Source organism: Saccopteryx bilineata, chromosome 1, assembly GCF_036850765.1.
Source record: "Saccopteryx bilineata isolate mSacBil1 chromosome 1, mSacBil1_pri_phased_curated, whole genome shotgun sequence".
Taxonomy (NCBI): Eukaryota; Metazoa; Chordata; class Mammalia; order Chiroptera; family Emballonuridae; genus Saccopteryx; species Saccopteryx bilineata.
Genome location: NC_089490.1, coordinates 279370104 through 279391550, shown reverse-complemented (window position 1 = coordinate 279391550; position 21447 = coordinate 279370104). Strand labels below are relative to the sequence as shown.

At 39.8% G+C, this 21447-nt stretch overlaps 1 protein-coding gene across 7 annotated transcripts in view; it reads left to right on the top strand.

Annotated features, from left to right (window-relative positions):
* CTNND2 (catenin delta 2) overlaps positions 1 to 21447 on the top strand; it is a 985037-nt gene that overhangs the window by 792622 nt on the left and 170968 nt on the right. For all 7 annotated transcript variants that reach the window (XM_066243701.1, XM_066243686.1, XM_066243718.1 and 4 more), the window contains one exon: positions 9660 to 9843. In XM_066243701.1, coding sequence (XP_066099798.1) covers positions 9660 to 9843 — 184 coding nt within the window. The remainder of the gene's footprint in view (positions 1 to 9659; positions 9844 to 21447) is intronic.

Below are 21447 nucleotides of genomic sequence, written 5' to 3'. Positions count from 1 at the left end.
TCTGTTCCATTGGTCTGAGTGTCTATTTTTCTGCCAATACCATGCTGTTTTGATTGTCGTGGCCCTATAATAGAGTTTGAAGTCAGGTATTGTTATGCCCCCAGCTTCATTCTTTTTCTTTAGGATTGCTTTGGCTATTCGGGGTTTTTTATAGTTCCATATAAATCTGATGATTTTTTGCTCTATTTCTTTAAAAAATGTCATTGGAATTTTGATGGGAATTGCATTAAATTTGTATATTGCTTTGGGTAATATAGCCATCTTGATTATATTTATTCTTCCTAGCCAAGAACAAGGTATATTCTTCCATCTCATTATATCTTTTTCGATTTCCCTTAACAATGGTTTATAGTTTTCATTATATAAGTCCTTTACATTCTTTGTTATGTTTATTCCTAAGTATTTTATTTTTTTTGTTGCAATCGTGAAGGGGATTATTCTTTTGAGTTCCTTCTCAGTTGTTTCATTGTTGGCATATAGAAAGGCTATTGACTTCTGTATGTTAATTTTGTATCCTGCGACCTTACTGTATTGGCTTATTGTTTCTAGTAGTCTTTTTGTGGATTCTTTGGGGTTTTCGATGTATAGGATCATATCATCTGCAAAAAGTGATACCTTTACTTCTTCTTTTCCGATATGGATGCCTTTTATTTCTTTGTCTTGTCTGATTGCTCTGGCTAGAACCTCTAGTACCACATTAAATAAGAGTGGAGAGAGTGGACAACCCTGTCTTGTTCCTGATTTAAGGGGGAAAGCCTTCAGTTTAGTGCCATTTAATATGATGTTAGCTGATGGTTTATCATATATGGCCTTTATCATGTTGAGATATTTTCCTTCTATACCCATTTTGTTGAGAGTCTTAAACATAAAATTGTGTTGTATTTTATCGAAAGCCTTTTCTGCGTCTATTGATAAGATCATGTGGTTTTTGTTCTTTGTTTTGTTGATATGGTGTATTACATTAACCGTTTTACGTATGTTGAACCATCCTTGAGATTCTGGGATGAATCCCACTTGATCATGATGTATTATTTTTTTAATATGTTGTTGTATTCGATTTGCTAGTATTTTGTTTAGTATTTTAGCATCTGTATTCATTAGAGATATTGGTCTGTAGTTTTCTTTTTTTGTGCCATCCTTGCCTGGTTTTGGTATGAGGGTTATGTTGGCCTCATAAAATGTGTTTGGAAGTATTGCTTCTTCTTCAATTTTTTGGAAGACTTTGAGTAGAATAGGAACCAAGTCTTCTTTGAATGTTTGATAAAATTCGCTGGTATAGCCGTCAGGGCCTGGACTTTTATTTTTGGGGAGGTTTTTAATGGTTTTTTCTATTTCTTCTCTACTGATAGGTCTGTTTAGGCTTTCTGCTTCTTCTTGACTCAGTCTAGGAAGGTTGTATTTTTCTAGAAATTTATCCATTTCTTCTAGGTTGTTGAATTTAGTGGCATAAAGTTTTTCATAGTATTCTACACTAATTCTTTGTATATCTACGGTGTCCGTGGTGATTTCTCCTCTTTCATTTTGGATTTTGTTTATATGAGTTCTTTCTCTTTTTACCTTGGTAAGTCTTGCCAAGGGTTTGTCAATTTTGTTGATCTTTTCAAAGAACCAGCTCCTTGTTCTACACAATAGTCATCATCTAATCTGAATTTCCTGAAACAATAATATATCTAATTTTTAAAATTTTTCTATGATTCAAGACACTGAGTATGAAAATAAATCATCTTTAATGTGTTTTAAGCACTTTTCTCCAGGCACTGAGTGGCTATCACATCATTCCCTGAGGTAGCACTCTCCTCAGGGAAATGTGCACATAGCACTCTCTTTTTTAAATAAGATTTATTTTCAATTTTTATAAAATTGACCTATAACATTGTGTCAGTATAAGGTAGCCAACATTTACATTTATATATAAACACATTTATATATTGCAATTTGATTGTCACCATAGCACTAACTAATACTTCTATCTCATCACACCAGTTACTATTTCTTTTTTGTTGTGGTGAGGATAATTAAGATCTGTCTCTTGGCAGTTTTTAATTTATACTGTTTACTATAATCACTATGCTGTTCATTATCTCTTCAGAGCTTTTTTATCTACTAGTTGCAAGTTTGTACTTTTAAACTGCATCTCCCCGATTCCCTCCTCCCCCAGCCCCTGGTAGCCACCACTCTACTCTCTGTTCTTAAGAGTTAGGCTGTTTTAGATTCTCTGTCTGATTTATGTCGGCATACTATCCTATATGACCATTCATGAGGTTGCAAATGGCAGGATAGCCTTATATATCATGACTGGATAATACTCCACTGTTATACACACACACACACACACACACACACACACACACACACACATCACATCACATCTTCAGAATCCATTCATTCGCTGATGGATATTTAGGTTATTTCCATATTTGACTATTGTAAATAATGCTTCAATGAACATGGGAGTACAGATAGCTTTCTGCTGCACTGTTTTCATTTCAATCCCAGAAGTGGAATTGTGAGATCATACAGTAGTTCTATGTCTAATTTTTTGAGGAACCTTCATACTGTTTTCCATAGGAGCCGAACCAATTTATATTCTCCCCAACTGTACACAAAGGTTCCCTTTTCTCCACATCCTCGCCAACATTTTTTATTTCTTGTCTTTTTGATACTGGCCATTCTAACAGGTGTGAGGTGATATATCCTTGTGGTTTTCATTGCATTTTTCTGATAATTAGTGATGTGGAGCATCTTTTTTTCTATCTGTTGCCCATTTGAGTGTCTTCTTTGCATAATGTCCATTCAGTTCCTCTTCCCATTTTTTTATCAAATTGTTGTTTTAATGGAGTTGTATGAGTTTCTTGTACCTTTTGGATGTTAACTCCTTATCCAGTCTATGGTATGCAAATATCTTCTCCTATTCCATAAGTTGTTGGTTGTTATTTTTTTCAGAGCAGAAGCTTTTAAATTCTATGAAGTTTCACTTGTTGATTTTGCTTTGAAATACCCATTATTATATTAACATTTTGGTAAACTTTAGCATCAAATCAAAATCAACACTTTTACTTTTAAAATCAGTATGGTATGTGAATCTTTTTGAACTTATTACGTATATATTCTGGAAGGACTCTCAAAACAATTCTAATTTACAATCACACTCTGAGCATCATTACTTTTTAGGGACAAGCTGAGAGTGTTTATGTGATGCACTCAAATACAAATATACACACACACTACACACAGGTACTCATTTGCGCATGGATATGAGTACACTTGTGAGTATACTTGCATATATGCATGTTTGCACCCTCATGCTCACATGCATGCTCACAAATATATGCACACGCTACACATATGTGTGTACACATGCACTTTGCATAAGTTCATGCTGTCATAGACCTCCAGATTTTGATCAGCCATACTTTACCCGCCCATGACTCAAGGTGTGAATGGGTGAAGATGGAGAAGGTGGTAATGGGCATCGCCCAGGACCCATCCCATTCCCACCCCCAACAAGGGGTGACCTTGACTTTTTTTTAATAAACTTGTTTTCTCCCCATTCTTCTTCTTTCCCTTCCCCAGGTGTACCAACTTCACTATTAGAATAAGATAAATAATAGATTTGTTTAAAATAAATCTTTATATACACATGAAGTTAATTTTTAATCATTTTTTAAAATTTTAAAGCATTTATTTAAAATGCATTCAACTTAACTTTTCTTTGGTTTGAGCTTCACCTGTGATCAGGGATTTAGTTTTAAGTCTAAAGATTAATAGCAACTGAGGGGTCAGAGGAAAGTCTTGCATAGCCACAGGCAGTGTTTGATTTCTATCCTGATTTAAGACTCGCAATTATTAAAATACTTTCTTTTGTCAATCTGAGTTTCTTTTTTTCATGATAGCCTACGTCTCTTTTAGGGGGAAAAAAACCCCACAGTCACTTCCTATTAAAACAAAGTAAAGTAATTAAGATTTTATGAAAGAAATTTTAATAAACCAATTACTGTTCATGAATATGGATAATCTTGAGGAAAAGAACCTTTCTGTGCCTGACATAAAAATAAACTGTATTTGAAATATATTTAGTATTCATAATAAGTTATTTAAATGTCTTCTCAACTAAACATACTGTCAAAATTATATTTGGAAACAGTAATAATTTTAAACTAATAAAGGAAGCTATTGAATACATAAAACTTAATAAAATACGCTATAAAACAATTTTATTAAAGATTATAATCTGTAAGAAGTTAGCATATTTTCATTGGGTAAATTATAATTTGCTAGTGACCATCAACCAAAATGCTAAAACATTTTTATATTTCTTTCAGATAAGAATTAATGGGGTAGCTTGTTACGGTTGCTGAATGCCACTCTGAATTCAATTTATTCCACAGTTTTTCCATGAATTAGAACTTTTGTATTGCCTTAGCTAATTTGAATTATGAGGGAGTTAATATAAGAAAATTACCCAAATGTAGCACTGGAGATAAGTCTTCTAATGCTAAGCTGATTAATGTTTTTTAGCGATATAAAATTTTCTCTACTAGCTAACTGTAGGATTTCTGTAGAGTCAAGGGTTATAATCCCACTAAAATGACATTTTTGTATTCCCACTTGGGTTTATTACTTGTAACATTGCATCTTGCACCTTCAAGTTTATTCTTTTAAATTGTCCGTTCATTTTGCTAGCACTACAATCCTTAAAGGATGTTTGATGCTCAGAGCACATACCATACTATATAGATTATGTTATTCAGTTATTACTTCTTGTATTTATTTAGCATCTATTTATTGAGCACCTAGTATGTGCCAGAACCTGTGTGCTGTGAACACTCAGACAGGGGCCTTGCTTTCATTTTGTGACTGGGACCTTGTGAAGGGGAACAGTAAGCGAATGACCAAAAATTAAGTCATAAAAAAAGCTGAGGAAATATGGATGAGATCTCTGCTGAAAATTAAAATAGGAGCTCTGATAGCATGTATCTGGGAACGGAGTTTAAACTTATCCATAAAAGCTTCTCTAAGTTTGGCACATTTAAGGTGCCAGGAGGCAGAAGGAAGAATCAACCTTAGAAAGTCCGGGAGAAGAATGTTCCAGACAGAAAGCAGTAAGTTCAAGGAGAAGAAATAAAGCCATGATGCTAGAGCGTGATGACTAGAGTTACAGTAATGGAGGGGTCCTGAGGGAACTCACTAATGTGTCCTCTGTATCAAACAAAGTCTGGCACACAGTACGGCCTTAATATGCATGCAGTGAGCAAATGGATGAATGAAAGCATCTGTCTGAATATGAATTTAGAGATATAGGGAAAGGCCTGATCATGAAGCTAGAGATAGAGGTTTTATTTTAAGCATAACAGAACATTTTAAGGGATGTATGGCAGACTGAATAATGGCCCCTTGAGGATGTCCTAATTCTCAGATTCAGTGAATGTTATCTCACATAGTAAAAGGGCCTTTGCACATGGGATTAAGTGAAGGATCTTGAGGTGGGGAAATTATCCTGGATCATCCAGGTGGGCACAGTGTAATTACAAGTGTCCTTGTAACAGGATCAGAGTCAGAGGAGGAGATGTGTTCATGGATGCTGAGGTTCAGAGTGATGCCAACCTCAAACCAAAGAACCCAGGCAGCCATTGGAAGCTTAAAAAAAGAAGGGCATTCTCCCTTAGTGCCTCTGTAAGGTGCAGCCGGGCTGATTCATTTTAGACTCAGACCTCCAGAACCATAAGATAGTAAGTCTGTGTTGTTTGAAGCCACTACATTTGTGGTAGCTTGTTACAGCAGCAACAGGAAACTAATACAGGATCATCCCAAATTAAAGAAAGTGTTTAGCCATTTATAAGTTTCAAACATGAAGAAGGATACAGTTTTAAAAGCTAAATATATATTCGCAATCTAAATTAAAATTCACTTTAATTTTAGTTCCAAAGTTGAGCTGGATCCTCCCTCTTGTATCTTCTGCACTCTTGGAACAGACTTTAGTGAGAGCACAGCGTACTTGTAGGGAATGAGAGAACACATGGCTCTAATTTAGAATGAGGAGAAACTGGGGGAAAGTCTTGTAGGAGGGAGAAAGAGCCTCGTAGCCAAAGGGAGCAGAGAAGGGAGAGAGGAAAGGAAAAAGGAAAGAGACAGTGCGAGATTCAGAGGGACAGGAAGGCACATTGACTACTGTTGGTGCATAAGAAATTACCCCAGATTTTAACAGCTTAAAATAACAGACACTTACCTCATACAGTCCAAGTGTCAGGAAACCAAGAGCAGCAGATTTGGGTGGTTCTGGCCCGGGGGCCCTCATGATGTTGCCACCATCTAAAGGCTTGACCTGGGCGGGAGGACCCACTTCCCTCATTTGGCTGTTGGCTGGAGGCCTCAGTTCTTTCCCACGTGGACCCATCCTGGGGCTGCTTTTGGATTCTCACAAATAGGCTTATGACAATAGGCTTCCCCTCAAAGGAGCCATTTGAGACAGCTTGAAGGATGCCACAATTCCTTTCTGAGACCTAATCTCAGAAGTCACTCACAGTCATCTGCACCATATTCTGTGGTCAGAAGTGAATCATTCATGGGGAGAAGGATTGGGCTCCACCACTTGAAAGGAATGTCAGAAATGTTTGGGTGTACCTTAAACAATCGCAGAACAAGGAGAAAGTAATGAGGAGAGCTTTGAGCAAAACACCTATTTCTCATTTGCTCACAGGGAATGTCTAAATATGTTCACTTTTCTTGTCCACTAATTTCTCTCCCTTTGACCAGGACTAATGGTGGTGGTGTGTGTGTGTGTGTGTGTGTGTGTGTGGTGTGTGTGCGTGTGTGTGTGTGTGTGCGTGCGCGCGCGTGTGTGAGTTTGTGTGTGTGTAGCAAGACAGGTGTGGAGTCCCCAGCTGTTTTTCACTTTTGACTCCTACCAGGCATGTCAACCTTTATCTCAAACGTCCCCAGAGGCTGCCCATTCTACATTCAAGTTTATCTCTGTGGTCCACATAAACCAAAATTCAAAGTTTTGAGGGCACCCTGCTACAGGTTTGCTGAATTCCCCACAAAAGAAATTCTGCCACAATACATTCACTTGGCCAGTCCTCATCCAAACAGAGGTGGTAATGTTGTCTGTGATCAGAGCTCTCGTAAGTTCCGGAAGCACTGTTGGTTGCAGATATAAATTAAGATAGAAAATTCAGAGATATGGGCCAGGCATTCCGATAAGTTCATCAGAATGTGAGACACAGATGGAGCCAGCCTGGAAAGGTGGCAGAAATGTGAACTAGGAAACATCTGTCCACGCATGACTCGGAATCAGGTTACACTAATTAATGAATTAATGAGAAAGAGGGAAAAGAGCCCAATAAAGAGTTATTTTGGATCCCAACATGTTTTCCAACCTTTTACTAGTGAGGTATTAGATTAGGCCTTCATATTTTTTTTATATTCCCCTCTTCTGACCTCTTTTCTGATTGTTAGAAAACAGTAAAAAAAAAAAAAAAAAAAAAAAAAAAAAACCTTTACAGTTTTTTAAATGTGTTGCATGTGATATTATAGAAGTCTCTCTTTTACTATTTGTTTTTAGAGGAAGTGTGTTTTACAGCGCACTATACCAACTATATTTTAAAATATTTACAAACCTTAATTTTCATATATTGGTATTTTCAAATCAGGGTTTAGAAATGAAAAATATACATGTTTTGTTTGTTATGTTTGCACTGTATACTTAGAAGAACAAACTCTTTAATGTGACATTTTGCAAAGTTATCCTCAAAAGCTATGGTAGATATTAATTTCACCTTAATGTACTTTTTTAAACTGGAAAACTAATTATTTTGCTTAAAATAAAGAACATTTCTGTGAGACTGCAACTGACTGAAAGTAATCATTTTGTTTATTTAGATTATCCAAAATATTATTAAATATTTTCTCAGTGGGGATGAATACAGAAACGGGTTCGTATATTATTTAAAACAAAATAAATATATATGATAATATTTCTAGTATTTCAAATAAGTCAAAATCCAGATATACTTGTGAGTACCTTCTGTAGACCACTGAGCATTTTTGTGTACTCAGTTTAGGAGACTAATGGCAATGCAAGCATGCAACCCAGAGTGTAAAAAAAGGCTCATGCTAAAGCAGAGGTAGGCCAAATCTTTCTATAAAGGGAAAATCTCTCTATAATGCTAAATTATTTAGGCTTTGTGGGCCAGTCTCTGTCACAAATACCAGATCTTCCCTTATAGGACAAAAGTAGCCATAGACAATATGTAAATGAACAGGGATGATTGTGTTCCAACAAAACTTTATTTACAGAAAAAAAATATGCAGGCAGAAATTGCTCTTAAGTCAGCCCCACCCCCGGTACTAAAGGATTGATTTGTTCATGCAGGGCACCATTTTGTTTCCTTTGCATTTACTTAAATACAATACCTAGCACATGTTACTTTGAATGATAGTGGGAAGAGTTTGTCTATGATGTCACATTTTTTATAGAATTTATTTAAATCTGTTAGCTACTTTAGTTATTAGCAATCTAACATTACTGACTTTCAAATTAGTATTATTAATGTGCTTTGATGGTTCAATATGCACAATGCAAGAAACTAACAAAGCAAATTTTAGAAACAAGTATGGTCTGTTTGTTATGAATAGAAAAATACAATCTCATCTTTAAAACCATTGAAAACTTATTAAAAAGTAAGTTTGAAGTTGGTTTCTAAAGACAACTATGACATTTTATCCCCCAAAATCTGCAAAGATGATGTCTATTTATGTTAGTCTTGAAGGAGAATACAATCTTTCTTTCACAGTAAAATGGAAAATCACTTTCTGTTACATTTACCTTTATGTGTACTCTTTTGAACAACAAAAAGAACAATTATTTTGAAAGCATTTTCAAATGATATAACATATATGCAGTACTTATTACCTTTTCTAAAATTAATCTCCTTTTTAAGTCTCTTTTAAAATATTTAGAAACCTGAAACCTTTCATCTATCCTAAGAATGTTTTCTTTTGCTCTGCCTGCATTATTACTGTTCAGCTGTCTTTGGCAGACATGACTCTACTTTCTCCTGCTTTCTTTGATGTTATATAAGAGAGAACAATCTGTAGGTCCTCCTTGAGCATTGCTTTCAGAGAAAAGCTGACAAAACTATCACAAGTGACAGAAAATTAAAATTTCTTATTGAGTTTGTTGTCATCAGACCTGATGCTGGATTCTCATAAGGTCCTCCGTAATGGCGGCTGGCTCTCTATGGAAGTTAAGGAACCAAATAGACCGTGTGTGCACATGGAGGTCTTGGATAACTAATGTGCCCTAGAATTCCGTTTCAGACAACTCTCACTGCTCTTCGCTCTTAGTTAGAATTTGGGTTCATTGTACTGATAGTGAAATGGAAGACTGGCTAGTATCCTCAATTCAATCAGATCTCTCGACCTTGGTTAGTCTCCGCAATGCAACAAAGATAATCATGTCACAATTCCTCTGCCCACTTACCAGGTATTCACAGCACTATTTTAATGGGTTTGCATAGATGTTCTAAAATTAAATGCATGCTAGGACACTGTGCTCACACCATGTTAATCCCTCTGTTGTTAACCTGTTTAGGGAAACTGGTTTTGAGATGAGGAAAAGCAGTGGCCATGCGAAAGCTCTGTTTGTGTCTGTCTTACAGGAGTCCTTTGGAACCTCTCGTCTTGTGATGCTCTCAAAATGCCAATCATCCAGGACACCTTAGCGGTGTTGACCAACGCCGTGATTATCCCTCACTCGGGCTGGGAAAATTCACCCCTTCAGGATGACCGAAAGATACAGCTGCATTCCTCACAGGTGCTGCGAAACGCCACTGGATGCCTAAGGTGAGTCCCCTGTCACTGCTGCCGCCTCCCATCATCATACGCTCTGTTTCTGTAACTAATTGCCGTCTCACTAAAGATCAGAGTGTTCTGGAAAGATGACTGTTGATATGTCAGTGAAGTATGAGAAGTTAGTAAAAACATTTCTGAAGAGGTATAGGCATCTCCTACTACCCTGTACCTACACCAGTATTCAACTTATTTAACATGTTTTCTTAAGTCGTGGGAAAAAAATAAATATTTTCCTTTCAACCAAAAATAACTTATTTTTTTATGGAAAACAGTATTTTACAGTAATATCCCATGTTATGACACATCACGCACATAGAATAATCGGGCAGGCCGACTGGTTGGGGAGGATCCGTGACAGATACATAGGGCTCTCATCAACTGTTGCCAGTAGCTCATTTGTTATTTTTAAAATTTTTCTCTATGATTGCAAGAACCTAAAATTCTTAGAATAGCTCTTTAAATAAGACCTGTTGTGTTTTAAAATGTTTGATAATGAAAGTAGCAAATGCATTGTAATTCTCTCCCAATGCATTTTTACAAAAATCATTTGCCAGAGACCTCTTGAGATACCTTAGAACCACCCTTATGTTTCATTTAAGCTTTGCTTTTAGAAAAGAACATAATAATCAAGTTTTTCCAAACTCTAGAAACTGTGCTTTCATGGATGCTAAATTGTGTACCAGAGTTGGAAGCTCTGCTGGATAAACTTCATGATGGGGTGGGGGAAAAGGTGATTTAAAATACCTGGTCAAATAATCTGTATCTCAAAAGTAAAGTGTACAGAACTGCTTTGGCTGGGCTGCCGCAAAGCTGCCATTTCTCCTCCAGTTGATTGGTTTTGAGGTGCAAAAACCTGTCTCTGCTGAGAAGGAACAAAATCACCTTGGTGACATTAATAATAATTACCTCATGAATATTTATAACAGTGCTCTCGGTCTCCAGGCAGGAGGGGTGTGTGTGCTTGTGTGAAATGTGCACGCAGAGAGGGAGATAAAGAGAGTCTGCCTCCATAAACACCGACACACATTCATGGGCAAGAATAGGAAATCCTCTGACCATTTTGCTTTCTCTCAAGGTCACAAAATGATTTTTTGATGCGGTTTCTCTGGATAGACTCCACCAAAAGCCAAGTGTACATAGTCCTCCAAAATCCCTTGTTGAGCCATCTATTTTATAACCTCTTAAAATCTATTATCTTCCAGAAACCTTCTGTCCCACCAGAAGAAATAAAACTCTCCCAAAGCTAAAACCTGTAGGTACTTCTGAGTCTTTACACCTGACTTTTTAATTTCAGTTATTTGCAACTTTTACAAGTAATTTTTCCCTGCAGGGCATCCCTGACGTGTAAGAACCATCATAGTGTCTAGCGAAGCTCATGGAAGGAAGTGTGCCTCAGAGTCAGTTGTAGAAGTGTAGCCAGCAAAGACCTGGTTAGCTCTGTCAGTTAAAATTCTTTCTGAATAAATAGTAACATAATTACATATTCACGATGTGTGAGTTTTGGATGTAGGCCACCACCATTATGAGCATACATTCAGTATCATTAGATAAAATATCAGACAAAGAGCTAAACCAGTCTGACCAGGTGGTGGCACAGTGGATAGAGGGTTGGCCTGGGATGATGAGGACCCAGGCTTGAAACCCCGAGGTCACCAGCTTGAGCATGGGATCATAGACATGATCCCATGGTTGCTGGCTTGAGGTCCAAGGTTGCTGGTTTGAGCCCAAGGTCGCTGGCTTGAGCAAGGGGTCACTGGCTTGGCTGGAGCCCCCTGGTTAAGGCACAGATGAGAAAGCAATCAATGGACAACTAAAGTTCAGCAACTATGAGTTGATGCCTTCTCATCTCTCTCCCTTCTCGTCCGTCTATCCCTATCGCTCTCTCATGCTCTCTTGTGAAGGAAGGAAGGAAGGAAGGAAGGAAGGAAGGAAGGAAGGAAGGAAGGAAGGAAGGAAGGAAGGAAGGAAGGAAGGAAGGGGAGAAAGAAGAAAGAAAGAAAGAAAGAAAGAAAGAAAGAAAGAAAGAAAGAAAGAAAGAAAGAAAGAAAGAAAGAAAGAAAGAAAGAAAGAAAGAAAAAGAGAGAAAGAGGAAAATAAAGAAAGCTACACCAGTGGGTTCATGGGTCCCTTTGGTAGGTCATCTGGCTGAGCTTAGGATCTGGGATGTGACCTAGAGCAAAGTTAGGTCAGAGTGGGATGGTTTTCCATTCCTCTCTCTTCATACACACAGAGGCTTGTCCTGTGCTGCTTCTACCACTGGCCCGGAGTGACTACATCATAGGAAGCAAAATATGAGGACATCTGATTTAGAAAAGAGTTTCCTATAATCAAATTGATTTTCCTTAGTCCAGATGCAACCTGGCTGAGGGTTCTCTTACATTTGTGAGTTTATCATGTGAGCAACAAGGCCACACTTATCAATGTATGATGAGTATTTTTTTTCTCTCTTAATTTAATTTCTGCCCTTCTACAGAAAGAAATATAATTTCTTCTCTTATTTGAATGTGTTTATAAATCGTTCCATACTGATAAGCAGGGTGGACAAAAAGAGGAAGAAATCAACCCTGGGAAGGAGCTAAAACAAATTTACCAAACAAAGATTCAGCAGATGAAAAATTTCAATGAATTTTTACTATTACTTGCCACCTACTTAGAACCCATATTGGCAACACACCAAAGCAGCCACAAGTGTTTATATAATGATGGAGCATTCCAGATTTTAATATGTGAGGTATTTACATTTTTTTTTCCAAAAAATCCCAGAATTTGTTTACATTCAAGAAATTACTTAGTATGCTGCTCCTGCCTTTCAGCACTTCGTTTGTGAGCACTTATGGGGTCCCTGCTGTGTGCCTGAAAGGAACAGGGAGGCAGAAAGAAACGTGGCAGCCCCAGCCCTTCAGAAACTCATAATCTACCGCAAGAAAATGTCATCCATACAATACACCCTAATGTAATATCTTAGAATGCTCTGATTAAGGTAGTTACGAAGGAGAAACCAGGGAAAAGGTGATTAACTTAGCCAGTGTGGTAAAAAATTCTTCACAAATCAGGGAAGATTGAGGCCAAACAGAAAGACTTACTCACTCAATGCAGTGGGAGAGCATACTGGCAGAAAGGGTGGCAGCCATGCTCTGACACAGACATGGGGGGATTCCAGTCTCTGTGGTCCATGACCCTAGGCAACTTCAGGAAATGAAGCTGGCATAGTTGTTTTATTCCAGGTGAGGAAGGGCCTTTAAAGCAGAAAGCAGAGCTAAGGGAAATAGACTAGAGCAGGGGTCGGAAACCTATGGCTCACCAGATGTGGCTTGTTTTGGTTTTTTTTGTATTTTTTTTCTATTTTTCTGAAGTTGGAAATGGGGAGGCCGTCAGACTCCCACATGCGCCTGACCAGGATCCACCCAGCATGCCCACCAGGGGGCGATGCTCCGCCCATCTGGGGCATGGCTCTGTTGCAACCAGAGCCATTCTAGCGCCTGAGGCAGAGGCCATGGAGCCATCGTCAACGCCCTGGCCAACTTTGCTCCAATGGAGCCTTGGCTGCAGGAGGGAAAGAGAGAGACAGAGAGGAAGGAGAGGGGGAGGGATGGAGAAGCAGATGGGCGCTTCTCCTGTGTGCCCTGGGCAGGAATCAAACCCAGGACTCCTGCACACCAGGCCTATGCTCTACCACGGAGCCAACCAGCCAGGGCCTAGACGTGGCTCTTTTGATGGCTGCATCTGGCTCGCAGACAAATCTTTAATAAAAAATAATAATAACTTTAAAAATATAAAACATTCTTATGTATTACAATCCATTCATGTTCATGGTTGTGGGTGGCTGGAGCCAATCACAGCTGTCCTCCAGGACAACACCAAATTTTTATTGGATAATGCATAACGTACACGGGTTGTTGTATGGCTCTCATGGAATTACATTTTAAAATATGTAGCGTTCATGGCTCTCTCAGCCAAAAAGGTTCCCGACCCCTGTGCTAGAGTCTGTAAGTAGTAGAGAGTGATGGCCAGTCTTGACCAGGAGAACACAGTGATCAGCATGTGTGGGAGAAATGGTGCAGGCAGACTAGGAACAAGTGGGGAGAAGTGACAATAAGGGTGGAGCTGTGAATTTACCAGGGACACCCTGCATGCCTTAATTTTAATATACCACCTATGAACAACAGTGAATATCAATATTTTGTTCCATTTGACTAAATTTAGCTGGCACTGATTTGTAGTTTTGTTAACTATTTCCATAGATCTTTACATTTAATACAGCTAACCTACCAAACATCACAGCTCAGTCTAGCTCCCCTTAAACATGCTTGGAGCACTTGTATCAGCCTACACTGGGCAGTTAGCTTGAGTTTCATCTGAAAAGTAATTGCCTTTCTCTTCTCACCGGAAGCAGGAAACACAGATGGGCATTTTGTAGACATGATGGGATGCAGAAACATAAAACACAATGTCCAAAAAGTACTGGCAACCCAATACTCTTTAGAGTACAAGTTGTTTACCCTCACGGTCATGTGGCTAGAGCAGCGGCTCTCTGCTGCTGTCCAGATCACGAGTGTCTGTACTTGTGTCACTGACCTAAGAAAAGATCAACATTCAAAATTGGAAGTATACTTTCTATGAATGCATGTAGCTTTTACACCAACATAAAGTCAAAAAATTGTAAGTCAACCCATCATAAGTCAAGACTGTCTGACTTATTTATTCTATACATTGTTTATTTTCAAATTTATTAGAAATTCAATAGTTCATGTCTAACAAATTATGAACCCAGTACTTGCACCCACATCCTGACTACTGATCCTGTACCCCACAGAAGGGAAAAGAACGGTATATGAGATGCTAAGAACAGCTCTGTGCTTAGAACAATGCAATCATACAACCAATGAATGAACAGCACTCTCTTTGTTAGTTCCTTTAATTTGCTTCTTGATATTTTTGGAGTGGCATCCACTTGCTCACCATCCCTTTTGCCTTTGATGGCCACCATCTTCTCCCCCTTCCTCCTTGCTTGCTTTTGCTTCTCCTCTCCTAAGGCCTCAAGTATGGAGTGGGCAGGCAGCCCCGTTAGTCACGTAGCCCCATGCAAGTCCTTCCCTCCACCAACATCTTAATTCTCAATTCAGACAGTCAGAGCAATGGGTGCCTTATCTTTTTTTAATGATCTGTCTATATTTTAAGGCATAGCCTAGATAATAAAGTTGACATTATTTGTCCAGTACTCATTCCTTCCTTCTTTTACTGATGACTTAAAATGAGTTGATATTTTTGGCTTGTTTCTGTAACCATAGTTTCAAGAATATGTAAAGAAAATTATATGTAAATATTATGATATACAGTATAAAAGAATATATGTAATATATATTTACAATAATATATAGAAGAAGATAAAATTCTTTTCCTAAGATAGTATTTCCTAACCCAGTCTAGCTCACAAAGCCAATAGAAAGAGCTTATTGTAGATAAAAGTAAACCTATCAGGTCATTATCGGAAATCATTACTCTTGTTTTTGGTTCCTAGAAAGACTCAAACTTGTTTATGTTATTTTATGGTGGGAAGCTGAAGATAAGAATTTAGGCAATTTGCCTGGCCTATGGTGACACAGTAGATAAAGTGTCAACCTGAAACGCTGAGGTCTCCAGTTTAAAACCCTGGGCTTGCATGGTCAAGGCACATATGGAGTTGATGCTTCCTGTTCCCTCCCCCCTTCGCTCTTTCTCCCTCTCTCTCTACTCTTTAAAATGAAAATATAAAAAAGAAACATAAAAAGAAGAATTTAGGCAATTACTATTCTAAAATAGATCACTTTTTGAATTTTTAGAATGAAAAAAGTGTTATAAATGCAAATTTTACCGATTTTGAATGTCCAACAAAATATCAGAGAGAAATTTAAATTAGAAAAAGGCCAGAGCCTGACCAGGCAGTGGAACAGTGGACAGAGCATCGGACTGGGATATGGAGGACCCAGGTTCGAGACCCTGAGGTCGCCAGCTTGAGCATGGCCTCATCTGGTTTGAGCAAGGCTCACCAGCATGAGCCCAAGGTTGCTGGCTCGAGCAAGGGGTCACTTGGTCTGCTGTAGCCCCCTGGTCAAAGCACATATGAGAAATAAATCAATGAACAACTAAGGAATGGCAATGAAGAATTGATGTTTCTCATCTCTCTCCCTTCCTGTCTGTCCACTGTCTGTCCCTATCTGTCCCTCTCTCTGACTCTCTCTGTCTCTGCCACAAAAAAAAAAAAAAAAAAAGAAAAAAAAGGCCAGAGCCTTACTTAGTAAGCTAAAATCTGGAACACTGACAATGTACAATCTTTGGACACTTTAGTACAGTCTTAAGAGACTTTGTCCAGTTTCTCAAACCTTCCTTCTGTTTAACAGTAGCTATTGTAGTGATATCAGTGGTGGTGCCACATCCCCCGAAGCCTGGAGCATAGGACACTCATGGGGACCTTCTGAAAAGAAGAGCCTCTTGCTTTTGCCTTCTCTAAGAAGGCATGGTAAATTGTCATGCGAAGATGTCATATGTTGACATAAAAATTTAAGCACATATGAAATATAAAATGAAAAGTTAATGCCCCTAGCCCTTTTTCTTTTAAAATTCATCTTAAGGTAGGAAATGGAATTTTTCAAAAACAGATCTATTTGCTCCTGACGTATCTATCCATCACTGAAGAAAAAGATAAGAATGTAAAAAAAAAAAAATCTCTTAAGTTTTTTGGAGCATGCTGATAAAATGATGGTGGCTGGATTGTGGAATTGCAGGAAGCTGTTGCCAGATGAGGAGAGCGGCCTCAGGGGAGGGGGAGAGGGTGGAGTGATTAGGGGGTGGGGGTATCTCCACAGGTTTCCTTTCTCACACTCCCTCCCTTTCCCCTAGCCAGACACACACTAATACTCACCCTTTCTCATTTCTTCCCTTTTTCTAAATTTTGTCTTTTGCTCCAGTTCTGCCTGATGAAAGCTTTAATTGTTAATAAACACCACTTTAAAACATGCCCTAAAATAAAAGTGCTGAATGTTAGAAAGGCATAAGACATGTTCTGTGCAGGCATCCCCAAACTACGGCCCCGCGGGCAACATGTGGCCCCCTGAAGCCATTTACCCGGCCCCCTGCCGCACTTCCAGAAGGGCCACCTCTTTCATTGGTGGTCAGTGAGAGGAGCACTGTATGTGGCGGCCCTCCAACGGTCTGAGGGACAGTGAACTGGCCCCTTGTGTAAAAAGTTTGGGGACCCCTCTAAGGGGTCCTCCAGGGAAACTGCTTCGTCGCTGCCTAAGCCAGGCAGTTCAGACCTGGAAATAGATTCAGTTTTGTCCTCAAGATTGTTTTGTTGCACAGTGTGTAATCAGATACTTTTCTTAGCCTTAGGCCAGAATGACCATCACCTTAAAAAACATGTGGTTACCAACCATGGCCTGAATGCTGCGGATGAAGGTTAGTCTGGTTCAACCTATGGACAAGGTTATCTTGGCTGAGGCCATGGCAGTGGGTTGAGTAAGTGGTCCCCAAGATTTATGCCCACCAGGAACCTCAGAACGTGACCTTGTTTGTAACTAAAAGGCCTTTGCAGGTATAATTATTTAAGTAAAGATGAGGTCGTACTGGGTTAGGGTGGCCCTAAGTCCAATGAAAGGTATCCTTATAAGAGGACAGGCACACAGACGCACAGAGGAGAAGGCCATGTGAGGACAGAGGCAGAGACTGGAGTGACACAGCCATAAGCCAAGGAACTCCAAGGATGGCCCAAAGCTCCTTGAAGGTGAGAAAAGGCAAAGAAGGATTCTTCCCCAGAGCCGTCAGGGGAGTGTGGCCCCACTGACACCTTGACTTTGTACTTCTAACCTCCACAACTGTGAGAGAATAAACGTGTGTTGTTTTCAGCTCCCCAGTTTGTGTTACTTTGTTCTCACAGCCGTAGGAACCTGATATAGTCCCCGTGGTAAAGTAACTCAGTGGTCCTACAAAGCCAAGGAGCCACTGGAGGACTTAACACAGGGAGAAAAAAGGGGTAAATAACTCAGAGAAGCTGCCTTTCCCGAAACAGTGCCCCAGCCCTAGAATGGACCCAGATAGGGATCTGTTTTTCTCTGTGCAAAAGATCATTCCCCTCTAAAGCTCAGGTGCAAAGCAAAACACCACCTATGGCAGGGTTGGGCTCTGCAACCCTGAGCCCCAGGATTGGGCTCTGCAATCCAGAGCCCCATCTAGAGACTGTTCAAATCCAGCTTTTGCACGGGCTGTGAAATAAGCAGCCCCACATGTGGACCTGATTTGTGTTTTCTGCTACCATGTTTGAGCCTCTGCTTTCCCTCCTGACTTAGAACTAGCTTCTGAAAGTTGCATGGATTTGTTTGATACTACAGAGGGCTAGAAGCCATTGTAGGTTCTCATGCAGGACACGTGGCATGATGTCAGGATCATTTAAGGAAGCCGGCTCCAGCAGCTGGGTATACGGAACGGATGCTTTCTCGATGTAATGTGAAACATAACCGTGTTTCCCATTCACAGTATTACAAATCAATATTGTAAAGATCCCTGTCGTGGCCATTATCATCACTTCAGAGTGAACTGCAGGGGAAGCCCTCGCTGAGTACCCTTTTTCTCTTTTTAATCGGCCAGCTCAGTAAGACAGCTCCCCTCTCTGTTCTCCTATAGCTGGGCTCCGTTTAGTCGTGCGTACTCAGAACTTGATCTCCAGCTGAAGTGTTTGCACAAGGCTGGCTTTGCTAACTTCCACAGCTCATTTCCTGGTGCTGTCGAGTCATTTATTTATTTTTATTATTCTATTCCCATTTCAGCATCTTGTCCTGAAGGACAACAATATACAATCCTAATTTTTTCCATCTATCTTTGCGTACAGAAAAATGTTATTAAGCCTGTCCAAGGAGCTGCGCTGTGCCTCTGATTATGAATATAATTAAACTCACACCCTCAATTAGTCATTTTAACCCATAGAATGGATGAGCGCTTAGTCCCACGGAGCCACTAATTCTGGAGTGACCTTGAGGAAACACTGTCACAAAGTAATACTAGTGATAATCACACTCTGGCTGGAAAGCCACAAGGACATGTATTTTATGTGGCTTACTCATGCATTAACCACAGGTAAGAGGAATTATTATTTTTTTAATGTGATGTTCAGTTGGTTGCCAGTATTATTCACCTAAGAAGAACCGTTTTGGAAAAAAATTCTTAAGTCTTGTCTAATGACCTCTGGATTTATCCCAGTCTGTGTGGCAGCTGAATACTGCAAAAGGGAAAGGCCTCGTGTCTGTGGATGCTGTGAACAGGCGAGACCCCCTCCTCCCACTCCCCCCACTCCCCCTGTTTTCCCACACCAGGTCCTAAAGCACAAGGTGCTACTTGCCAGAGGGGTTCTCCTCTGATCAGTGTGTCCATTATGGATGCAAAGTGAATGTTTTGGGAGGACATGACTCAGCCACGAAGGCCCTCTTTAACCCTTTGAGTTGTGAGTTTTCTGCTAACCCTTTGAGTGAGGACATACATGAACGTTCATACTACTCAAAGGGTTAAAGGAAGGGAACAGAGTTTGGGAGGGCAGAAGGAATAGGGGGTCGTAGGACCCCATCAAGGAGGGTGGACGGGCAGCCCCCCAGCAGCTCTACTCCTGCCCAGGGATCTGTACTCCCACGGTGCTGCACTGCTCTAGCTCACTTCCTCCCACCCTGTCAGAGGGAGGTGGTGGTTCACACTGAATTCATTTGTCAAGGCTACATAGCAAAGTACCACCGACGGGGGAGCCTAAACAGTAGAGATGCATTGTCCCACAGCGCTGGGGGTCAGATGTCTGGAATCAGAATCAGCAGGGCTTGTTCCCAGAGGCCTCTCTCCTGGGCTTTCAGATGGCCGTCTTCTTGCCATGTCATCCATGGTCTTCCCTCTGTGTATCTCTGTCCTAATCTCATCTACTGAGGACACCGGTCATGTCTGATTAGGGCCCATGCCAAAGATCTCATTATCTTAATTAAAGACACTACTTCCTATTACAGTTACATACTGAGGTACTGGCATTTAGGACCCCAACATATGAATTTGGGAAGGGGGGGGTCACAATTTAGGCCATAACAATACTATTGATGTTGGCTTTCCCTGTTTGTTTTCACTTTGGGAAATAATTTTTAATAAATTAAAACATCCATCTTGCCAGGTCATGTTGACCAGTATGAAGCATATTTTGATCCATTGTATAATAAAAACCAAAATTATACTTATTCTCTAATTTTAACTATTATTAATTTTTAGTCTCTATTTCTATGTAAAAGTAATATTTCCTTTTTCTTTTTTTTCCTTAAGTGAGAAGTAGGGAGGCAGAGAGACAGACTCCCACTTGCTCCCCAACCAGGATCCACCTGGCAAGCCCCCTACGAGATGATGCTCTGTCCATCTGGAGCTGTTGCTCCATTGTTTGGCAACCGAGCTATTTTATAGTGCCTGAGGTGAGGCCACTGGGTGCTGAGCAATCCTCAGCACCCAGAGCCAACTTGCTCCAACTGAGCCATGGCTGTAGGAGGGGAAGAGAGAAAGAGAGAAGAGAGAAAGGGAAGGGTGGAGAAGCAGGTGGTCACTTCTCCTGTGTCCCCTGACCAGTAATCAAACCCAGGATGTCCATACACTGGGCCACCGCTTTACCACTGAGCCAACCAGCCAGGGTCAATACTTTCTTTTTCTTATCTTCCAGGAAAGGTAGTCATCAATGGAACTTCAAGAAATATTCTATACAGCAGCATAAGAATTATAAAGGCCAGCTAATAAATTTGTTCTTGAATTGGGGATTACATAGTTAACATAGTTTACATAGTATTTTAAAGTTTTGTACTTTGATAAAATCAATAATGAATTAACAATAAAGGAGGGAGCTTAGAAAATCTCTATACATATTACTCTTAAAATGTAAATACTGAATGTATTTGAAATAGCCTTTCATTTGGAATCAGGGAATCTACATTTGAGTCCCAAATTTCATACATCTCAAGGGAAATGGTCTACATATCTTGGCCTCAAGTTTCTAGGCTATAAAGGAGAGGTTTAGCCTAGATGCTTCTGATTAGATATAAAAGAAAATGTAAAGCATGGTCAGGGTATTTGCTAATTGACCCCAAGTGCTCTCTAAATCAGGATCCCCAATTGAGGTGACCCTAAGTGGGGCATCACCCTTGAGAACCACAGGCAGTGAGGAGGGACTGGCCTTTGGCCTTACCTGGTTATAAACTGGACTTTGATACTACAGTAATATCAGGGGGAAATTTGCTTTTGGTTTAACATTATTATAATACTGTGCTTCCTTAATATACCTGCTGTTTAATGCAATTATCTCAATAATCTGGTAAAGTAGGAAGGAGTTTCTATTCTATTTTACAGATCAAGAAACTGATGCTCATCAAGGTATGAGTAACTTGCCCCAACTCATAGTGAGTAAGAAAAGGAAGGGTGATCTAAATGCATGGTTGTGTGAGGCCGCAGCTGGGCCCCTCTCACTCCACCACGTTCCATTAGACAGAGGATAGAAGCAGCCCAAGAACACTGAGGACAGGGTGCTGGCTCAGACCAGATCCTATGAGAGGCAGACACAAAGAC